The sequence below is a fragment of the Oratosquilla oratoria genome, chromosome 12 (genome assembly GCF_046742065.1).
Source record: "Oratosquilla oratoria isolate Oo_2021 chromosome 12, ASM4674206v1, whole genome shotgun sequence".
Taxonomy (NCBI): domain Eukaryota; kingdom Metazoa; phylum Arthropoda; class Malacostraca; order Stomatopoda; family Squillidae; genus Oratosquilla; species Oratosquilla oratoria.
The window spans coordinates 21125189-21148486 of NC_134788.1; the positions used below are offsets into that span (position 1 = coordinate 21125189).

The 23298-nt window shown below is 37.7% G+C and overlaps 2 protein-coding genes across 7 annotated transcripts in view; one reads left to right on the forward strand and one right to left on the reverse strand.

Annotated features, from left to right (window-relative positions):
• The window catches only part of LOC143031065 (BTB/POZ domain-containing protein 6-like), a 76523-nt gene that overhangs the window by 6944 nt on the left and 46281 nt on the right, over positions 1 to 23298 (reverse strand). For 3 of the 6 annotated variants that reach the window (XM_076194448.1, XM_076194444.1, XM_076194446.1), the window contains exons 4-5: positions 2057 to 2152; positions 372 to 467 (exon numbers count right to left, since the gene is read on the reverse strand). The exons of 1 other annotated variant lie outside the window; for it this stretch is intronic. In XM_076194448.1, the coding sequence (XP_076050563.1) occupies positions 372 to 467; positions 2057 to 2152 (192 nt within the window). The remainder of the gene's footprint in view (positions 1 to 371; positions 468 to 2056; positions 2153 to 23298) is intronic. 2 more of the 6 variants (XM_076194449.1, XM_076194447.1) reach the window with 1 other exon arrangement.
• On the forward strand, positions 4674 to 5950 carry LOC143031066 (uncharacterized; the record flags this gene model as incomplete). The annotated part of the gene is given in 1 exon segment (XM_076194451.1): positions 4674 to 5950. A coding segment is annotated over 1 exon segment (822 nt). The 3' UTR covers positions 5537 to 5950.

Below are 23298 nucleotides of genomic sequence, written 5' to 3' on the forward strand. Positions count from 1 at the left end.
AAGAATCCTGTGTTTCCTATTCCGCTTAGATCAACTGTGTCATAAATGTCTCAATATATATGTATATATGTACAAGTAATATAGGGGTAATATTCAATATGCATCTTGGCACACTGAACAAGCTGGGTTATAATTTTGCAATTCAAATCAATGATATCAATAGCAGGTCCAATCACCACAGGCTTCAATGGCCTCGTTTAGGCTACTAGGTACTACTTTGGACCCGGTTTGGAGGCAAGAAGGACACCACCTGTCGGAGCCGGGTCTGGCGAGGCGACTCAGCTGTGATGACAGTTACAAGTTTCAGGCGACGGGGAGAGAGAGAGAGAGAGAGAGGGAGAGGGAGAGAGAGAGAGAGAGAGAGAGAGTACCTCAATGCACTTGTCCTTCAGCAGCTTCTCTCCGTGAACGACCGAGAATTCCAGGGCTGCCAGCGTCGTCTCCTCCTTCAGGTTTGAATGAACGTACTGAAAAGATATTAATAATGATAATAATAATAATAAAAATAATAATAATAATATATATATATATATGTGTGTGTGTGTGTGTGTGTATTTACCTAGTTTACCTAGTTGTATTTTACGGGAAGGGGAGCTATGCTCGTGGTGTCCCGTCTCCATATCTCATTTTATCTAAACTATTTTTGAATTCATGTATTGTTTTTGCACACACCACTTTCTCATCTAACTTGTTCCAATTGTCTATTACTCTGTGAGGAAAGCTGTTCTTTTTCAGATCTCTTCTATAGCTGTCTTTTTTTTTTACCGTGTCCTCTTGTATTTCTATCATCCCATTTTATCAGATTCTCTCTATCAGTAATTTCTATGCCTTTTATGATTCTGTAAATAGCTATCAGATCTCCTCTCTCTCTTCTTTTTTCTAGTGTCTTTAGTTCAAGTTTTGCTAGTCTCTCTTCATATGATAGTTTTGAGAGTGTTGGTGCCAATTTTGTAATTGCTCTTTGTATTTTTTCAAGTTTTTTTTATACATTTTTTGTACTTGGTGACCATATCGTTGCTGCATATTCCAATCTTGGTCTTATCAGGGTGATTAGAATTTTCTTCACCATTTCTTCATCCAGGTATGTAAATGCAACTTTGATTGTTCTTATTTAATTATAAGTTTCTCCAAAAATCTTGTTTATATGTTTCTCAGGTGACATATTATTCATAACAATGACTCCCAGGTCCTTCTCATTCTCTACTTTTTTTTATTCCTTCTTCTCCCAATTTATATGATCCTGTTATTCTGTTTTTGCTTTTTCCAAATTCCATTATACTACACTTTTTTGTATTGAACTCCATCTCCCACTTCTTATTCCATTCCTGTACTTTATTTAGATCACTCTGTAGTGATATCACAATCTTCTTCTGTTTTCACTCTTTTCAGTAGTTTTGCATCATCTGACAAGTTTTGATAATCTGCGTATTGTGGGTGTGTGTGTGTGTATGTAATTGTGTCGTGATATGTGTATGTTTTGGCTACGTACATATTACAGGTGAAAAATGAATCTTATGATAGATATTGAGTTTGTATCGATATATTATAAATATGTGTTATATATTATTGTATATTTATTTATATATTTTATATATATATATATATATATATATATATATATATATATATGTGTTTGAATATATATGTATATATATTTATATATATATACACACACACACACAAATATATATATATATATATATATATATATATATATGTATATATATACAACTAATATAGGGGTAATATTCAATATGCATCTTGGTACACTGAACAAGCTGGGTTATAATTTTGCAATTCAAATGAATGATATCAATAGCAGGTCCAATCACCACAGGCTTCAATGGCCTCGTTTAGGCTACTAGGTACTAATTTGGACCCGGTTTGGAGGCAAGAAGGACACCACTTGTCGGAGCCGGGTCTGGCGAGGCGACTCAGCTGTGATGACAGTTACAAGTTTCAGGCGACGGGGGAGGGAGAGAGAGAGAGAGAGAGAGAGAGAGAGAGAGAGAGAGAGAGAGAGAGAGAGAGAGAGAGAGAGAGAGAGAGAGAGTACCTCAATGCACTTGTCCTTCAGCTCCTTGTCTCCGTGAACGATCGAGAATTCCAGGGCTGCCAGCATCGTCTCCTGCTTCAGGTTTGAAACAATGTACTGAAAAAATATTATAAATTTATTATATATATATTACATTTAACTATTATGATGTAAGCGGAATAGGAAACACAGGAGTCTTGGTCTTGAGTTTATTCCTGACTAGTTTCGCAGGTATGCTTTTTCAAAGGAATATGTGTACAAACGGGCTGTGGGCATTTTATACATGGGGTGGACCTCACCACCTCTCCGAGTTGCCATAGTTGGTGGCGAATGTGAACATCACATTGTGGCTCATGTAACAATGAAGACATTTATACAATTAAATATGATAACACTAATACCAAAGAGATTTAATAATAGAAAATGTAACAATAGTAATGATAACGATGAAGATAAATATTTAATTATTAATTTTATCAATAATAATAAAAATGATAATAGCGGAAATAATAACAATAAAATAAAAGTAATAATAATAAAAACAATAATAAAAATAAAAATAATAATACTAATAACCAAGAAGTAAAAATTATTAATAGTAATCATGACAATAATAGTGAAAACAATGATAATAAAAACGGAAAAATTAATTAAATGTTTAAATAGTAACAATAATGATAACAAAAAACAAACAACACACAAGAAACAAAACTGGAACATACTGAACAAACGTGGACAATACAAGAATTAAATTCACAGTAGAGGAAGAGACCAACGGTTCCCTACCTTTCTAGACGCTGTCGTCATCAGATCGGACAGCAGCGCTAGGTTCAAGGTTTACCGTAAACCGTCAAACATAGACGACTTCATCCACTATTTTAGCGCTCACGACGAGTAGACCAACTCAGGTGTTTTCATTGGTTTTTACCTTAGAGCTATTAGAATATGCAGCTAAGAGTATTTACAAGAGGAAATTGAATACGTAACCGCTGCGTTCAGGAACCTAAGGTACCCAGAGGGCATGTTAGGGACGTCACTACGGAAAGCCATTAAAATCAGACAGAGGAAAAGATGTGAAGAGAGGACAAATTTACGATACCTTGTGGTTCCTACCTCTGGCCTCTCTCACATGCTCTCCAAAACATTGAGACAGACAGGACTCATCATAGTAAATGACACAGGGAAGAAAATAGGACACTTGACCACCAACAGAACCAAGACGAACCGTGACAATAGCATCGTTTACAAAATTCCCTGCAAAGGATGTGACTGTGCATACTACGGAGAGACATACAGAGGACTTAACAACAGACTCAAGGAACACAAAGCGGACATTAGACACCACCGAGAAACCAACGCTCTAGTTAACCACATTGACACAGAGGGACATTTGCCTAACTGGGAGGGTTCCACCATTCTAGCTAAAGGACTACACAAGAAACAACGGAAAATAATTGAATCACTTTACATTGCCAACCACAAAAACACAAACAAGAGAACTGGTGACTCGAAATGGACAAAATCTACCGCGACACTTGCCCTCCAAGAATGGCTTCCCAGACCCCCGACCCTAAGTAGATACCTTTTTCCCACTTCGGCCTACCCTCTCCAGCTTTCTTCCTTTCACTCTAAAGTTCCTCCATGCTACCTTGCCCCAACTTTTTATCATGATTTATTCTTTTAATGCTATTTGTTACTATTTATTTTCAACACTATTATTATTATCATTGTTATTATAACTATTATTTATTATTTCTATCATTATATTTATAAAAATTTTATCATTACATTTTTTTTTTATTTTTTTTTATTTTTATTATTACCATCTTTATCATTATTACTTTCATCATCTTTATCATTAGTATTGTTATTATTGTTACTATTTAAACATTTAATTAATTTTTCGTTTTTATTATCATTGTTTTCACTATTATTGTCATGATTACTTTTATTTCTTGGTTATTAGTATTATTATTTTTATTTTTATTATTGTTTTTATTATTATTACTTTTATTTTATTGTTATTATTTCCGCTATTATCATTTTTATTATTATTGTTAAAATTATTAATTAAATATTTATCTTCATCGTTATCATTACTATTGTTACATTTTCTATTATTAATCTCTTTGGTATTAGTGTTATCATATTTAATTGTATAAATGTCTTCATTGTTACATGAGCCACAATGTGATGTTCACATTCGCCACCAACTATGGCAACTCGGAGAGGTGGTGAGGTCCACCCCATGTATAAAATGCCCACAGCCCGTTTGTACACATATTCCTTTGAAAAAGCATACCTGCGAAACTAGTCAGGAATAAACTCAAGACCAAGACTCCTGTGTTTCCTATTCCGCTTACATCAACCTGTCAGAATGTCTCAACATATATATGCATGTATGTATATATATACATATATATATATATATATTTATATATATATATATATATATATATATATATATATATATATATATATATATGTACATATGTATGTCCATACAAATATGTATGTATATGTATATATACATTCGAAGAGAAATCCGGCCTACACTTCACCATGGGAAAAAAAGTCCAGATGGTGCCCTCCCCTTCTTGGATGTCCTCCTAAAAGTTGAGGAGGACTCAATTTCCACTTCGGTCTATGTCAAATCCACTAACGCTGGCCATTGTTTGAATGGTCAATGCGAATTCCCTGACCGATTTAAAGAGACTACTATCGCGGCTTTTGCCAGGAGAGCGCTGTCCCACTGTAGTGAGTGGGAAAACGTCCACAGAGAAATGGACCGGATATCCCAAATGCTTGTTGACAATGGATACCCACACCACGTCGTTTCCAGTGTGGTCAAACGCACTACAAACAAGTGGTATAATCAGAAAAACAACTTACAGATCATTCCGCCTAGCAACAAAATTAATTCATATTAAATGTCTCATGTCAACCTCGTATAAGACCGAGGAACGTATTATCAAGGGCATAATTAAAAGAAATGTCAAACCTATTAACGAGGGCAATAGGTTAAATCTGGTCATTTTCTACAAAAACAATTGGATTAGTAACCTGATCATGAGAAATAACACCACTCCTGTACGCCCTCTCCTTCAACGTAGTCATGCCGTATACAAATTTGTATGCCAACATGAGGATTGTGGGCCTCATGCGTCGTATATTGGTATGACTACCACTAAAGTATCGAGAAGGCTTACTCTTCATTTATTTTCAGGCAAAAATCATTACAGTAACCGCCACCAACGACGACTCACAAGAGAAGGCCTCGTAAAGGTTACTTCCATTGTTACCACGGAAAAAGACCACAAAAGACTTGCGATCATCGAAGCGTTGCATATCAAACACAGCAACTCCGACATGAATAAGCAGCTTCAAGATCTCCAAATTCTCCCTTCTTCTAAGGCCATGATCGCACATTTCCATGTTGATGATGTCCACTCTTCCACCTCACAGCGCGGTGAACAATTGACCACCCCACGGCGTGGGTGATCATTTGTCATTGCTGGGGTTTTTGTCTTATTCTCGACCTCTCGTATGTTAGTACTTATTTCATATTATTTCTTTGTTCGTGACCTTTCCTTAGCTCATTTATGTAACACTATTTCTGTATATTTACGATTTGTCTATTGTATGTATTATTCTGCCTTGAAAATGAAGTTGTTGTTGTTGAAATGTCCTTTGCTGATCTTCTACATAGATTGCCTCTTGAAACACGTCGCCTTGTTCGCAGTATTGAACAAGTTCACAAGAAAATTATGAGTTGTCATCATGCTATTATATACAACATTTCTTGCCAGAGGGAGAACCTCCTGCCTAAGTATACGTATATGCATATGTATACATACATATACCAAGGTTTTTTTTCTCCCTTACAAAGGAGGCAGCCAAAGTCAAAAGGCATAAATCCACTCCCACCCATTTCATCCCCACCCACTCCACTCTTGTTCACCCCCTCCCTCCCTCCGTCCTTCTTTTCTTGGTTCTTTTCTTCACCCCCCCTCTCCATCCCCTCATGCTGAAAAAGAGAAGACGGGGAGAAATCCCTTCGGCCCTTTTGTCAAAATATCATTCACATATAACCACTCCCTAACCCCTCATCCCCTTCCATGCATCACAGCATCATCCTCCATACACAACCAGTCTCCACTCACCCCTATCCTATGTCCTCTCCCTTCCTTCCTCAACAGGCATTCACCTTTTATTCAATGCTCCTCTTTCCCGCATCTATACATCTCATCGTAGGTCGCCCCCTCAAATTCACTCCCCCCACCTCTGCCTTCCACACTTCTTATACTAATATTTCTTCACTCATTCTTTCCACGAGTCCAAACCATCCCAATATTCTTTCATCAACACTATCTCCCATCTCTTACCAGCTTTCCTCCTACCCCATATATCTACAAAACCTCCCACAGTGACTTCCTGTCTACCCTTTTTCAAATCTATAAAGGCCCAAAACACAACCTTACCCTTTGCTAAAGCTTTTTCCCATATCTGTCTTACCACGAAAATCTGATGCTGATCCACACAACCCCTACCTGTCCTAAACCCACACTGTTCCTTACCAATTACTCCCTTTGTTCCTCTCCTAATCATCTCAATCAAGGCCCTCCCATATGCCTTCCCAACCACACTCAACCAACTGATCCCTCAGAAACCACTACACTCAAATTTGTCCCCTTTTCCCTTGTCAAATGGTACTACACAGGTACTCCTCCAGTCCTCTGGCATTCTAACCTCTTTTAGATAACCGTTAGACAACCTCATCAGCCAGTCCTTCAAGACTGTACCTCACTGTTCTAGACACTCTGCATGACACCCATCTAACCCAGGTGCCTTACTTGCTCTCATCTTTTTAATAACTGCTTTCCCTTCATCTTTTCTTATTTCTCCTCCATTTTCCTCGTTCATCACTGTCACTTTCTTAGCGCCTCCCACTGCAACTACCTTTCCCTTCCTACCCTCCTTCACATTTAGTATCTCCCTAAAATACTCTGCCCATCTTCCTCTTACTGCCACCTCTTCCATTATCATCTCTCCATTTGCATCTTTTACCTTATCTTCTCTACTTGATTTCCCTTAATTTCCTTCCAATGCATCTTTTTATTACTTTAGAATATTTTGTCATACTCTTATCCCATTTTACATCTGCTCTCCGTTTTACATCCTTTATCTTATGTCTTACTTCTTTTTTCTTTGTACCTCTCATATATTTTGCAACCAATATGTGAATGCTCGTTTCTTCTTTTCTACAACCTTCTTTGCTTCATCATCCCACCACTCACTACCCTTCCTTCTGTCTTCTCCCATCCTCCTTGTTCCACACACCATCTTTGCACACCTTGTGACTCCCTCATTGAAACATCCCCATTCCTCTTTCACTCCTAGTTCTACTCTATCCTTCACTTCCACTCTTCTCTCAGTTTCTTATTGTACTCCTCCTTTTCCTTTTCATTAAGAAATACTCTAAGCACTTCCCCACAGTCTGTCCTTTTCCTCTTCCTCCACTCTCAATTTACCTCCCACCAAACTATTATCTGATATTCCCCCACTCTCTCCCCTAAGAACAGGTACATCCAAAACTCTTCCTGCTTTTCTCCTGGGTACCACTATATTGTCCATTAAAGCTACACTTCCCAACCCCTACGTCTATTAGTTCATCTCCTACTCTAGCATTTAGATCTCCCAATACCACTACATTGACACTTCTCCCTAAACCCTTATTGTACTCTTATTGTACTCCTCCTTTTCCTTTTCATTAAGAAATACTCTAAGCACTTCCCCACAGTCTGTCCTTTTCCTCTTCCTCCACTCTCAATTTACCTCCCACCAAACTATTATCTGATAAACTCTTCCTGCTCTTCTCCTGGGTACCACTATATTGTCCATTAAAGCTACACTTCCCAACCACTACGTCTATTGGTTCATCTACTCTAGCGTTTAAATCTCCCAATACCACTACATTGACATTTCTCCCTAAACTCCCTATAAACTCATTTGAACATATCCAAAAATCCTCCTTTCTCTCTACACTCTTCCCACTACCAGACCCAGATGCACCAGTAACTAGCAACATCTCCTTTCCCAGTTTCACCTTTATCCACATTAACCTTGAAGAAACCTCACTCCACTCCACCATATGCTTAGCTATCTCTTCACTTACTAGTACAGCCACCCCTTCTCTCCTTCGTCCTCTCTTCACTCCCACCACCCTCACCACTACACTCCCAAAATTAAACCCAGTCCCTCCCTTTCAACTTAGTTTCACTCATTGCCAATACATCCATCTTTCTTCTCAAAAACATACTGCTTATCTCTTCCCTTTTACTCACATCTGAACCACACCCAGAACCTTAGGGTTCCTGGTCCTTAGGGAACCTTAGGATGCCTGGTCCTCCCATCTGTCCCGTTTTTGGTATCCTTTTACTAAAGTGGGAGTACTCGTTGACAATATTCCTTCTCCCCTAACGCAGGGCTTGGCGAAAATGGAAATGTATATTCAGAGAAGAGGTACAGGACTGGGGAGGGGCAGGATAATGGAGGAATATTCACAGCATAATAAAGTAGCATAATTTCTCTATGAATAGAGATGTCCTCTAACATACACAAAATAATGAGTGTCTCTGGTCCGTAGGGGCACCCCATATAGACCATAAAGTATCAGCTGCAAGCTGCTGAGCAGATTTTTACCTTCATGATAACATACAGCTAAGACCCCAGACGGGGTTTGCACACACACACACACACACACACACACACACACACACACACACACACACACACACACACACACACACACTTCAACGAATGGACGGCTTAGAAGACGTTCTGAAGAAAATTGAAGTTTGTGGATCCCAACGCAAAGAGAAGTGCCTATTGTTTTTACAGGGTGGGGGGGAAATTGCTCGTGGAGTAGTAGGAAAGTAGGGAAAGAGGAAAGGGGGAGGGATTACTGAGGGAAATGGAAGGAAATGAGGAAGGAGTAGACTTGGCCCAGGCAGACAGGCGAAAGGTAAACAAAAGGCCTCCCGACGACGACGAAATGTCTAATAAAAATGTAAAGATTAGAAGTATAGATAAGAGCAATACAGTAGAAAGTGATGAGAATATTTTCAAGGGATTTAAAGAGGGTGGGGGGACACAAACCCCCCCCCCCCGACTGACAAGACTAGAGGAGAAGGTTGATAAGGTGATCGAGGACTTGGAGAGTAGGTTAGGTCATATGAACACCATCTTACAAAGGGTTGAAAGATTGGAAGAACTAGAAAAGGCGAATAAAAACTTAACTGATGAAATAGAAGACCTAAAAAGACAGTTAAGAGAAGTAAAGGTGGAGAATGAGGAATTGAAGAAGAATAGTAAAGAAAACAGAGACAATAGCTAAAGAAACTAAGAATTGGAAAACAACCCAAGAAGGAAATAAGGTTTCATTCACTGACATAGTCAAACAGCAATTGAAAGAACATACTGAAGACTCAGTTATTAAAGCGATGAGACAAAAGGAGAATATAGTAAGAGATTTAGCAGACAAGAAGAAATGTATAATTATATTAGGAATGGAAGAGAAACAACACAGATAGAACCACAAGAATCAAAGAGGAAAATGAAAAAGTAAGCCAATTACTAGAATCAGTTCAAGAAGATGAACCAGAAATTATGAAACAAATCGAAGAGAAATTTAGACTCGGAAAGTATAGCACAGACAAGACCAGACCAATTAAGATTAAATTCAAGTCACAAACAACGGCAGAGAATATCTTATCCAAAACAGGGAAACTAGCAACAAGTGAACAATATAAAAAGATATGGATAAAAAGGGAAATGAATAAAGAGGAAAGAGAGGAAGAAAAGCAGAAAAGACTGGAAGCTAAGGCAAAAAACGAGAACAGAACGGAGTCAGAGAAAGAGAGATTCTATTGGAGAGTAGTGAACATGAAACTAAGGAAGTTCGACATACAAAAGAAAAACATAAGGGAAACAGAGAACACAATGGAAGTGGCAGAAAACTAAGAGTGTCTTACACAAATATAGATGGATTAATAACAGGATTGAATGAGCTGAATGATTATTTGAAGGAAAAAGAACCGGACATAATGGGAATTGTAGAAACAAAATTAAAAGGCCCACTACCACGCAACAGTGTAGGACATGATGCATACAATTATTGGATTAGAAACAGAGAGAAAAAGCAAGGGGGTGGAGTTATGTTCCTGACTAAGAAGGATATAAACGTGAAAGGTGTCATATATGGAAAGAATACAGTAGAGATGATTATGATAGAAGTGGAAGACAGAGATAAGAAGAGCAGAAAATTTGTGATAAATTATGTGCCTCCAAAAACAGCCTCATGGGAGGAGAGTGAACATAAAAGTATGTTAGAGGACACAAAGATAACATTAAATAAAATAATGGAAGATGGAGGAAGAATAGTTATGATGGGCGACTTTAATTGCAAAGAAATCTGCTGGGAAGAAATGACAGTAAAGGGTGGAGACGACTCATGGGGAAACGCTCTACTTGAGATGATTATTGACCACACAATGACACAATGGATACAGGAGAACACTAGGTATAGAAATGAAGAAGAACCATCGAGACTAGACTTATTAATTACATCTGAACCTAGAATAGTGGACAAGATTGAATATAAAACACCAATAGGTAAAAGTGACCACATATTGATTGAACTGGAACTTAATGAAGAAAAATATATGAAAAGAAATGAACAATATAGAAAAGGAAGAATGATGTATGAAAAAACAAACTTTGATAAAATAAGAGAATTCTTTCAACAAGAAAATTGGGAAGAAATATACAAAGAAGAAACATCAGTGGAAAAGAAATGGAATATTTTGACAAAAATTTACAAAAAAGGAGTGGAAAAGTATGTCCCAAGACAAAAACAAGAAAAAGAATATGTAAAATGCTGGTACAACAAAAGTTGTAGGGAGTTAAAAGACAAAAGAGACAAAGCCTGGACCAGATGGAAAAAAGACAGAAGACCTGAAAAATGGAAAATATATACCGGTTATAGAAATGAATATGTACAAACGTGCAGAGAGGAAAAGAGAAAATATGAAAAAGACGTCATAGAAAAATGTAAAGATCAACCAAAACTATTCTACAGATTTGTAAACAATAAACTGAAAAACAAACAGGACTCGGAGAAATTAAGACAAGGGGGAGTTGAATACACTGAGGAAATGGAAATGGCGGAAATTATGAACAAACATTTTAAATCAGTGTTTACAAGGGAGAACATACAACCTGAAGAGATTGAATGGAAAGAGAAAATCCCCCCTATAGAAGAAATAGAAGTATCAAAGAATGAAATATTGATACACTTGAGTAATCTTGATGTCAGAAAATCGCATGGACCAGATGAAATAGCAAACTGGATTCTGAAAGAATGCAGGAATGAACTGGCAGACAAAATACATAGCATAATAAGCAGTTCCTTGAAAGAAGGAAAAGTTCCAGAAGATTGGAAAAAAAACAAATATAGTACCTATATATAAAGGAGGAAATAAAGAAGAACCTACCAACTATAGACCAGTCTCTCTAACAAGTACAATAGCAAAAATTTGTGAATTATCAAAAATAGATGGGTAAAATACTTGGAAAAAAACAACGTACTAAATCCAAGGCAATTTGGATTCAGACAAGGACGATCATGCGTCACCAATTTAATATGTTTCTATTCAAGGCTAATAGATATAATACAAGAAAGAGATGGATGGGCTGATTGTGCATTTCTAGACCTAAAAAAAGCTTTTGACAAAGTACCACATAAGAAGTTGCTTAAGAAACTAGAATCTGAAGGAGGAATACAAGGTAAATTACTAAATTGGATGGAAGACTTTTTGCAAGAAAGAAAAATGAGAGTAGTGATAAGAAACCAGCACTCAAAATGGAATGAAGTAATAAGCGGTGTCCCGCAGGGAACAGTTCTGGCCCCAATAATGTTTGCTATATATATTAATGATATGGATGAAGGAATTGAAAGCTATATGAGCTTCTTTGCAGACGATGCAAAACTACTGAAAAGAGTGAAAACTGAAGAAGATTGTGAATCACTACAGAGAGATCTAAATAAAGTACAGGAATGGAGTAGGAAGTGGGAGATGGAGTTCAATACAAAAAAGTGTAGTATAATGGAATTTGGAAAAAGCAAAAACAGAATAACAGGATCATATAATTTGGGAGAAGAAGGAATAAAAAAAGTAGAAAATAAGAAGGACCTGGGAGTCATTGTTATGAATAATATTTCACCTGAGAAACATATAAATACGATTTTTGGAGAAACTTATAATTTAATAAGAACAATCAAAGTGGCATTTACATACCTGGATGAAGAAATGGTGAGGAAAATCCTAATCACCCTGATAAGACCAAGATTGGAATATGCAGCAACGATATGGTCACCAAGTACAAAAAAATGTATAAAAAAACTTGAAAGAATACACAGAGCAATTACAAAACTGGCACCAACACTCTCAAAACTATCATATGAAGAGAGACTAGAAAAACTTGAACTACAGACACTAGAGCAAAGAAGAGAGAGAGGAGATTTGATAGCTATTTACAGAATCATGAAAGGCATAGAAATTACTGATAGAGAGAATCTGATAAAATGGGATGACAGAAATACAAGAGGACACGGAAAGAAAATAAAAAAAGACAGCTATAGAAGAGATTTGAAAAAGAACAGCTTTCCTCACAGAGTAATAGACAGTTGGAACAAGTTAGATGAGAAAGTGGTGTGTGCAAAAACAATACATGAATTTAAAAATAGTTTAGATAAAATGAGAAATGAAGACGGGATCCCACGAGCATAGCTCCCCTTCCCGTAAAATACAACTAGGTACAACTAGGTTAATACACACACACACACACACACACAGAAAATCACATGGCCCGGATGGTATTGCAAATTGGATTCTAAAGGAGTGCAAAGAAGAACTAACAGACAAAATACACATCTTAATAAACAGCTCACTCAAAGAAGGAAAGATACCCGAGGACTGGAAAAACGCTAACATTGTACCAATATACAAAGGAGGAAACAAGGAAGAACCCACCAACTATAGGCCAGTATCACTAACAAGCACCATAGCCAAAATTTGTGAGAAAATAATCAAGAATAGATGGGTAAAACATCTGGAAGACAATGACATATTAAACCCAAGACAATTCGGATTCAGACAAGGAAGATCATGCTCCACAAACTTAATATGCTTTTACTCAAGACTAATAGACATAGTGCAAGAAAGAAATGGATGGGCTGATTGTGCATTCCTAGACTTGCAAAAAGCCTTTGACAAAGTACCACACAGAAAACTACTAAAAAAACTGGAACACATAGGAGGAATACAAGGAAACCTACTAAAATGGATAGAGGACTTTCTGACTGGTAGAAAGATGAGAGTAGTGCTCAGAGAAAAATATTCAGATTGGAAAGAGGTGATCAGTGGAGTACCGCAAGGATCTGTGCTGGCACCAATAATGTTTGCTATCTATATGAATGACATGGACGAGGACGTGAACTGCTACATGAGCTTCTTTGCTGATGACGCCAAACTGCTAAGGAAAATAGAAACTGATGAGGACTGTGAAGCACTGCAAGTAGACCTAAATAGGGTATGGAACTGGAGTCAGAAATGGGAAGTGGACTTTAATACTAAGAAGTGTAGCATAATGGAGTTTGGAAAAAGCAAAAACAGAATATCAGGAAAATATACAATTGGAACCAAAGAAGTAAAGAAAGTAGGATCCGAAAAAGATTTGGGAGTAATTATCACGAACGACTTGTCCTATGATATACAGATTAACAAAATTGTCGGGGAGACTTACAACTTGCTAAGATCAATAAAAGTGGCGTTTACATACTTGGACGAAGACATGATAAAAGAAATATTGGTTACATTGATAAGGCCTAGATTAGAGTATGCGGCGATATTGTGGTCCCCCAGTACCAAAAAGAATATAAAGAAAATAGAAAGAATCCAAAGAGCAGCTACAAAAATGGCAACTGCACTTGCAAACCTATCATACGAGGAGAGATTGGCTAAACTGGAGTTACCGACACTGGAGCAAAGAAGAGAGAGAGGTGACCTATTGACCATCTACAGAATCATGAGAGGGACAGAGGTACTCGATAGAGAGAACTTACTTAACTGGGACAAAAGAAACACAAGAGGACATGGAAAGAAAATCAAAAAACATAGCTATAGAAGAGAACTGAAGAAAAACAGTTTTCCTCATAGAGTTTTGGACACTTGGGACAAACTGGACAATGAAATATTATGCGCAAAAACCATTCATGAGTTTAAAAACAAACTAGACACTGCGAGATACAAATGCGGGACATCACGAGCATAGCTCCCCTTCCCGCAAAATACAACTAGGTAAATACACACACATATATATATATATATATATATATATATATATATGTATATATATATATATATACATATATATATAATATATATATATACAAATATATATATATATGTATATATATATATATATACACATATGTATATATACATATATACATATATATATAAATATATAAATATATATATACATATCTGTCCAAGCAGATCCAAGTCTTGGACATTAAACAACATGAAGAAAACGAAGATCTATACTTACAACGTAAGAAGTCTCTCAGAAGACCACAGACTGGAGAGTTTAATGGAAGAACTAAACAACATCAAGTGGGACATCGTAGGACTGAGCGAAGTCCGAAGAACGGAAGAAAAGCTGATACAATTACAAGATGGTCACCACCTGTTCTACTACAGAGGTAAGGACAAAGAAAGATCTAGTGGAGTGGGATTCTTGATCAACCGAGAGGTTGCGGGTAACGTAATCAAATTCAGTAGTTTATCGGACAGGGTAGCTTGGATTGTGATTAGGCTGTGTAAAAGGTACACTCTAAAAATAGTTCAGGTTTATGCACCAACTTCACAGAGTTCAGACGAGGAAATTGAGTCCTTCTATGATGATTTAAGTCAAGTAATGGATCAAGAAAAAAGTAAGTACACTTTGGTAATAGGAGACTTTAAGGGGACCCCCCGCCCCCAGATTTAAGAAAAATTCGATTTTTTTTTTGCATAAATACATAGTAGGGACCTTGCTCTAGATGCCGGCAAAGTGTTTTTATCGTACCGCCATTTTTAAAGGGTTTAAAGGGCCTACCCTCCCACCCCCGGCAGCCACATGCTGCGCACGACCATTGTTTACATACGTTTTGACCATATTTTACCCTATTTTTTTGCGTTTGATACACTCATAAAGTTTTCTCTTACGTCCGGCATGCACGTGAGTATGTGGTGTGAGTAAGTTCATCCTGCACGACTGGCAGTGGCCTGAGTCTTACAAAGTAAAGGACATGTACACATTAGCTTGCCGCATTCACTAATTTGCCGTGTGAAATTCGCATCTATTTTTCAGTGAAGAGATATTTGAAGATATTAGCCATGCCTAAGCTATCCAAACAAAAGGCACACTTGCAGAAGATAAGAATGTCTACATTAGCAACTCAAGGGGAGAAAGAAAGAACCCCAGCATCAACTTTGTTATCACCACCTCCGCCACCACCACTAGTACTCCCTCCAGCAGCTCTCTCCCTTCCATCTACATCCACATCCTCAGCACCTGATCCTCTGTCCTCTACACCTATATCAGACAAGTTGTCTCTACGCAAACAACTGTTTGCTAACAAGTGGCTACAAGGATGCCTCCTTGTTGCAACACCTTGGGTTTAGCGTCTCAAACCTCACAGTGATGTCCCTGATGCAGCAAGAGCCTGTTCCAACACCAGAAAGGAAACCCAAGAAAAGAAAGAGAGCTGAATCCCAGCAATCAGACTACCTTGCTGGGTCATTCTAGACCAAGAACTCAAACTTTGCGACAAAGAGTGAGGTGGCGGCTTATGAGACCCTCACTTTGAGTGAATAATATCCTACACTGTAGGAGGGTACAAAGTGCCTGAGTTACTTGAAAGATGCAAAATCATCATGAAAATACAATGGAACCTGTTTTCAATGGGTCTTAGGAGGTCCAATGTAAAATTTAGTCAAACTAAGAAAAACAACAACCTTAACACTCATTTCTGAAAAATGTAAGTTTTTGATACTCAAATTCTATCTCCTCCCTCAATTTTCAACCGATTTTTGCATATGAGGTCTCTATTAATAGCTAGATAAATGACAAGAAATAAAATAGAGAGTTTTTTTTGCATATGTTAATTAATATTTTTTTAATAACGTGTCAAAGTCAAAACTTTGCTTTTTTCGATAAATTTTTTTATATATTTTTTCCTCGGCGTTAAACAAAGATATTAAAAAAAGCTATCTATTTTGTTTTTTTATATATGTAGAAGATTCTTTTGCTGTAAAATGAAAGACATCGAATAAAAATTGTAAGAGGAGATAGGATTTGAAAGAAGCCCAAAAATACGGTATTTTTCACGTTTTTTATTAAAAGATAAAAAACTACTCAGATCTGAATAAAACTCATGCTGTGAATGTTTCCTCAGACCTAGATATCACACAGAAAAAATCAGCAAGATCCTTCAGAAAAAAAGATTTTGGGCGGGGGGTCCCCTTAATGCTAAAGTAGGGAAGAAGATGGGAGATGAAACGTGCATTGGGAAGTTTGGAGTAGGTGAAAGAAATGACAGAGGTGAAATGTTAGTCAATTTTGCAGAGAACTACAATATGGGGATAATGAACACTTTCTTCCAAAAGCGTGTATGTCGTAAATGGACGTGGAGAAGTCCAAATGGAACAACAAAAAACGAAATAGACTTCATATTAGGAGATGAGAGCAAAAGCGTTAGCAATGTTACGGTGATAAATAAAGTCAACATAGGTAGTGACCATAGAATGGTAGGATGCACAGCTAAATTCAACTTCAGAGCCGAGAGAAATAAACTAGTTTTAAAAAGGAAAATAAGCCTTGCAAAGGTTAAGGATAATAAAAAGAAATTTCAGTTAGAAATTAAAAATAGATTCGAAACTCTAAGAACTAACGAGGACAGCGTGGAAGATATCAATGTGAATTTAGTGAATATCATTAAGGAATCAGCAGAGAAAGTAGGAAGTACAAAAAACATTAGAGAAAACAAATACTCCAAAGCTACAAATGACCTAATTAAAAGAAGAAGGAACATGCAGATTAAAAGCAGTAGAGACGAAATAGAAAGAGTAGAACTAAACAAGCTTATCAACAAAAGGCAAAGATTAGAGAAAAGAAAGAGAAACATGGATGAAATAGAAGAAACTATTCGGAAAGGTAAAAGTATTAAAGTGACCGAGCGTAAACATGCTTTAGGAAGGCAGCAGATGATATGTTTGAAAGATAGAAATGGAGAAATAATTAAATGTAGAGACAAAATGGTAAAAAAAAGTAGAAGAATTTTACCAAGAGCTTTACTCGTCGAAGGCCGTAGTTGAGTCAGTAGATTCATGTGTAGACGTTAGTAGTGTACCAGAGATTACAAAGGAAGAAGTAGAATTTGCTCTAAAAACTATGAAAAGAGGAAAAGCACCTGGGGAAGATGGTATATCAATAGATCTACTGAAAGACGCTGGTGAATTAGTTCATATTAAATTAGCTGAGTTGTACACCCAGTGCTTACGTCAAGAGAGCGTTCCGGATGCGTGGAGCAATGCTATAGTGATTTTGCTTCATAAAAAAGGAGACCAGAAGGACCTTAGTAACTATCGACCGCTTAGCTTGCTATCAAACGTATATAAAGTATTCTCCAAGATCCTTACAAATAGACTGAGTCAAGTTTTAGATGGAAACTAACCGAGAGAACAGGCAGGCTTTAGAAGCGGATATTCAACTCTAGACCATTTGCAGGCGATAAACCAACTAATCGAGAAAATGACAGAATATAATATACCTCTGTGTTTAGCTTTTGTAGATTACGAGAAGGCCTTTGATTCAGTAGAACAAATAGCAATACTAAACTCGCTACGCAAACAGGGTACAAACGAACAGATCGTAAGAGTTTTAGAAAAGATTTATTCGAAAGGTACCGCTATAGTTCGACTTCATAAAGATACAGAAAAGATCAAAATCGAGAAAGGAGTACGGCAAGGCGATACAATTTCACCCAAACTATTTACAGCTTGTTTGGAAGATATTTTCAGAAGATTGAGTTGGGAAAAGAAAGGGTTGAAGATTAATGGCGAATATTTGAACCACCTAAGATTTGCAGATGACATCATTCTTATTTCAGAAAGAGCAGACGACTTGCAAGATATGCTGAGCGATCTAAACAAAGAAATTATCAAAGTAGGTTTAAAAACGAATAAGAGTAAAACCAAAGTAATGTTCAACACGAAAGTTCAAAGTAAAGAGATTGTAATTGATGATGAGAGTCTTGAGGAAGTTGAAGAGTATAATTATTTAGGTCAGATGGTGAAGGTGACGAAAGATCATGATAACGAGATAAAAAGACGCATTACAATTGGTTGGAAAGTGTTTGGTAAGTATAATAAAATCCTGAGAGGCTCTCTACCTTTGTTTGAAACGTAAAGTTTACAACCAATGCATTCTACCAGCAATAATCTACGGATGTGAGACTTGGAAGCTGACGAGGGCGATGGAAACAAAGCTAAGGACTGCACAGAGGAGAATGGAGAGATCAGTGATGGGAATAACACTGAGAGACCGAAAGAGAGCAAGTTGGGTGAGAGAGCAGACTAGAGTGAAAGATATTGTGGAAGCAGTAAAAGAGAGGAAGTGGAATTGGGCAGGTAAGATGGTACGAACGACTGATGAGCGATGGAGCAAATGCATTACTGAATGGACGCCGCGAGATAGGAAGCGTGGAAGAGGGAGACCAGACAGAAGGTGGAGAGACGAGATCGAGAGGTTTGCGGGAGTGACGTGGCAGAGAGTGGCGCGGTCGTGTGAATCATGGAATGCTATGAAGGAGGCCTTTGTTCAGCAGTGGACTCAGGATGGCTGATTTGATTGATTGATTGATATATACATATATATATATATATATATATATATATATATATATATATATATATATATATATATATATATATACATATTGAGGTGTGAAGACAGAATGAGTGGTAGGGTGGTGAGTTTAAACACCAAGAATCCGTTGAAGTTTTATTTCTGACGTTTCGTCCAACTAGGACTTCTTCAGAGTGTACACAAATAGAACAATGACAACTTATATACCCGCACAGCTCACCCCGTTCCCCCTCGGTCAATGCTGCTGCCATCTCTCTTTCGTCTTGCCTCATGGATGATTAGTCCGCTTGCTATCCTCGCCAGCTTGACGAAACCGTCCCGATGGTTGCTGCATGGGAGTGAGGTAATGTATGCTGCCTCAATTGTCCTCCTTTCCTTTCTATCGAGTCCAGTATGGAGCACCTCTGTTTTTTCCCAATCCGGCAAGTGGCCAAATTTGTCGATGTGTACCACTAAAGAGTTGGACGTCCGGTGGGCTTTGATGTCATTTTTGTGCTCAGTTGTCCGCTTGTGAATTCCTCTGCTAGTTTCGCCATAGTAACTAGCGGGGCAGGTTTTACAAGGAATTCTATAAATTAAACTGTTGTCTTCGTTTTCTATTTTGTTTTTAATTTTATTTCTCACAACGTCGCCAATTTTTACCCCCGTGCTGAATGCCAGTTTCAGGCCTGCCTTGGTGAGATTTTGTTCCATGACGTTTGAGCACTTGGAGTTGGGAACGGACAGATACCCACGGTTCTCATCATTAGCCTCTTTTCCTTTGACACCCCTATTTCTTATTTGTAACGCCTTTTCCTTATTTCTATATAAAAAGCCTGCTGGGTAATATAATTTTTTGAAAATATTAAAAATGCAATTAATTTCCTCCTGGAGAAATTCCTCACTACATATCCTAAATGCTCTCAGGAAAAAACCTATAACGATTCCACAGGCAAGAAATTAGTGGGGTTACTGGAAGAAACTCCTAGACCACCCAGTATGCGTGGACTACCAAAAACGCACAAACCCAACATTCCCATGAGGCCTATCATATCCGGGATCCGCAGTGCCCCACACAAATTGGCCCGACACTTGGCCAAACCCTTGTCTGCCAGATTAGGATCATTGAGCAAAGCCCACCTTAAAAACTCAAATGACCTGATCGACAGGTTGAAGGACGTAGATCTATCAGATAAGACCATGGTTTCGTATGATATAACCAGCCTTTTTACGAATGTTTCTATTGACGGGGCATTAAAAGCTGCTGAGGAGGTAGTCAAGGACGTAAAAGACGAGGATTTGCCTGTAGGTAAGAAGGATTATTTAAAACTAATTTCCCTTTGTATAAAATTTGGTCCTCTAATCTTCAACAACGAAGAATATATTCAGTGTCGTGGGCTTGCTATGGGAAGTCCTCTCAGTGCCGTGTTAGCCTCTCTGTACATGGAGGTACTAGAGAAAGACAATTTCATAGGAATAATGGGCCAAGACTCCACCTGGATGCGGTATGTGGATGATGTACTCGTCGTCGCACCCGCAGATACTGATTTGGATGTTAAGTTACAAGAGTTAAACAAGATAGTACGTGACATCCAATTCACAATGGAACGTGAGAAAGATAACCATCTGGCCTTTCTAGACACAGTAGTATGGAGACGTGGTAACAAGACAGCATTTTCAGTCCACAGAAAATGCACAAACAAAAACGACATCGTGCATTTCTTCTCCGCACACCACAACAAAATAAAAAGTGGAATCGTTATAGGCTTTTTCCTGAGAGCATTTAGGATATGTAGTGAGGAATTTCTCCAGGAGGAAATTAATTGCATATTTAATATTTTCAAAAAATTATATTACCCAGCAGGCTTTTTATATAGAAATAAGGAAAAGGCGTTACAAATAAGAAATAGGGGTGTCAAAGGAAAAGAGGCTAATGATGAGAACCGTGGGTATCTGTCCGTTCCCAACTCCAAGTGCTCAAACGTCATGGAACAAAATCTCACCAAGGCAGGCCTGAAACTGGCATTCAGCACGGGGGTAAAAATTGGCGACGTTGTGAGAAATAAAATTAAAAACAAAATAGAAAACGAAGACAACAGTTTAATTTATAGAATTCCTTGTAAAACCTGCCCCGCTAGTTACTATGGCGAAACTAGCAGAGGAATTCACAAGCGGACAACTGAGCACAAAAATGACATCAAAGCCCACCGGACGTCCAACTCTTTAGTGGTACACATCGACAAATTTGGCCACTTGCCGGATTGGGAAAAAACAGAGGTGCTCCATACTGGACTCGATAGAAAGGAAAGGAGGACAATTGAGGCAGCATACATTACCTCACTCCCATGCAGCAACCATCGGGACGGTTTCGTCAAGCTGGCGAGGATAGCAAGCGGACTAATCATCCATGAGGCAAGACGAAAGAGAGATGGCAGCAGCATTGACCGAGGGGGAACGGGGTGAGCTGTGCGGGTATATAAGTTGTCATTGTTCTATTTGTGTACACTCTGAAGAAGTCCTAGTTGGACGAAACGTCAGAAATAAAACTTCAACGGATTCTTGGTGTTTGAACTCACCACCCTACCACTCATATATACATATATATATATACATATATATATATATATATATACATATATACATATATGTATATCATATATTATATATACATATATTTACACACACACACACACACACACACACACACATATATATATATATATATATATATGCATGTATATTTGAATATTATAAATACATATATACATAGACATGACAGAATTCAATAGACACGAAGAAAAATCGTTTAATTTATCAAAAAAGCAATTGATACAATTAAAGTGCTTATAAATGGCCCTAATGTGAATAACTAATAGTTGGTTGACATTCCCTTTGCTTTTTCAATGCAAGATCCCTTTTAGGCTTGCTAGTGATTAGTTCACAAACATCATCTTGAGGGATTTCTTGCTATGTTTCCCATAGTAATCCTAAGAGTTCGGGCTTTGAAGATGGCTTCCTGTTCTTTTTGCAAAGTTGTCGGTCTAATATGCCCCAGAGGTGTTCAATGGGGTTCATATTCGGGGACTGATTTGGCCATGCAACTTTCCTGATCCTATTTTGACTCAACCAATTTTGTGTTACCTGAGCAGTGTGAAAATGGAAGACATTTTTACTCATATATGTATATACACATACATATATACATATACATATATATGTATATATATATGTATATATATATATATATATATATATATATACATATAGATGTAGATATATTGATATATACACATATACTGTACATATTCTTGACCGGTTTCGTCTTACGAGTCTTCTTCAGAGGTAATGATTTACAGAATGTGAATGCGTTGGTATTTATAGGAAGTTGCTGTGGTTCACGATGGATGTGATGGTGAGAATCTGCGTGCTGATTGGTCCGTTGGTTATGTCGGGTCTGATGTGTGTCGGGTGGAGGGAGCTGCCTGCTTGTGTGTGGTCAATTATCCCAAGGCGTATTTGGAGGCCACGTCTTGCTATCTTAATATCACCTGTTGTGCTGTTGATGCAATCGTTGGTGTTTATGTATATCCCTTCGAATGTTTTCCTTTGGGGTTTGCTTAGGTTTTCATATAGAATGCTTCCTTGCTTGGCTTCATTACCTCTTAGAAGCCTCATAAGGCGAGACTGGTCAGGAATAATGTCTCTGTTCCTAATCGTGCGATTTCCATTCGTACCATCATGCCAACTGCCCCCGGGCAATTGTCCCGGGGACAGTTGTCCCGGGGGCAGTTGTCCTGATACCATATATATATATATATTTATATACATATGTATATATATTTCATTAAAGTGAATGGCAGTCTTGTTATAACAGAGCTTCTTGTCGTATTTTCCTCTCTTTCTTAAAGTAATCTTGCCTTCTGTAGGCAGTAACCTTAACATATCTCCGTATGTCATGATGTGGAATAGCAAACATAATTTTGCAAAAGCCAGAACACATGTGCCATCATCCTACTGTGTCAGGTCCCCTACAGACTTCTTGGATATTCTGACCAACCACAACTCTAGTGGTGTAACTGCTTCGCTAGACGCAGAAGGCCTCTACATTAACATTTCGGTAGATCGTACGATACAATATATAATCAATAGAGTCTACCACAACGACAGCTACCCCAAATGCGACATCCCAGAAGAAGTGATGAAGAAGCTATTAGAAAGTTGCACTAAAGAAGCCCTATTCACCTGCCCAA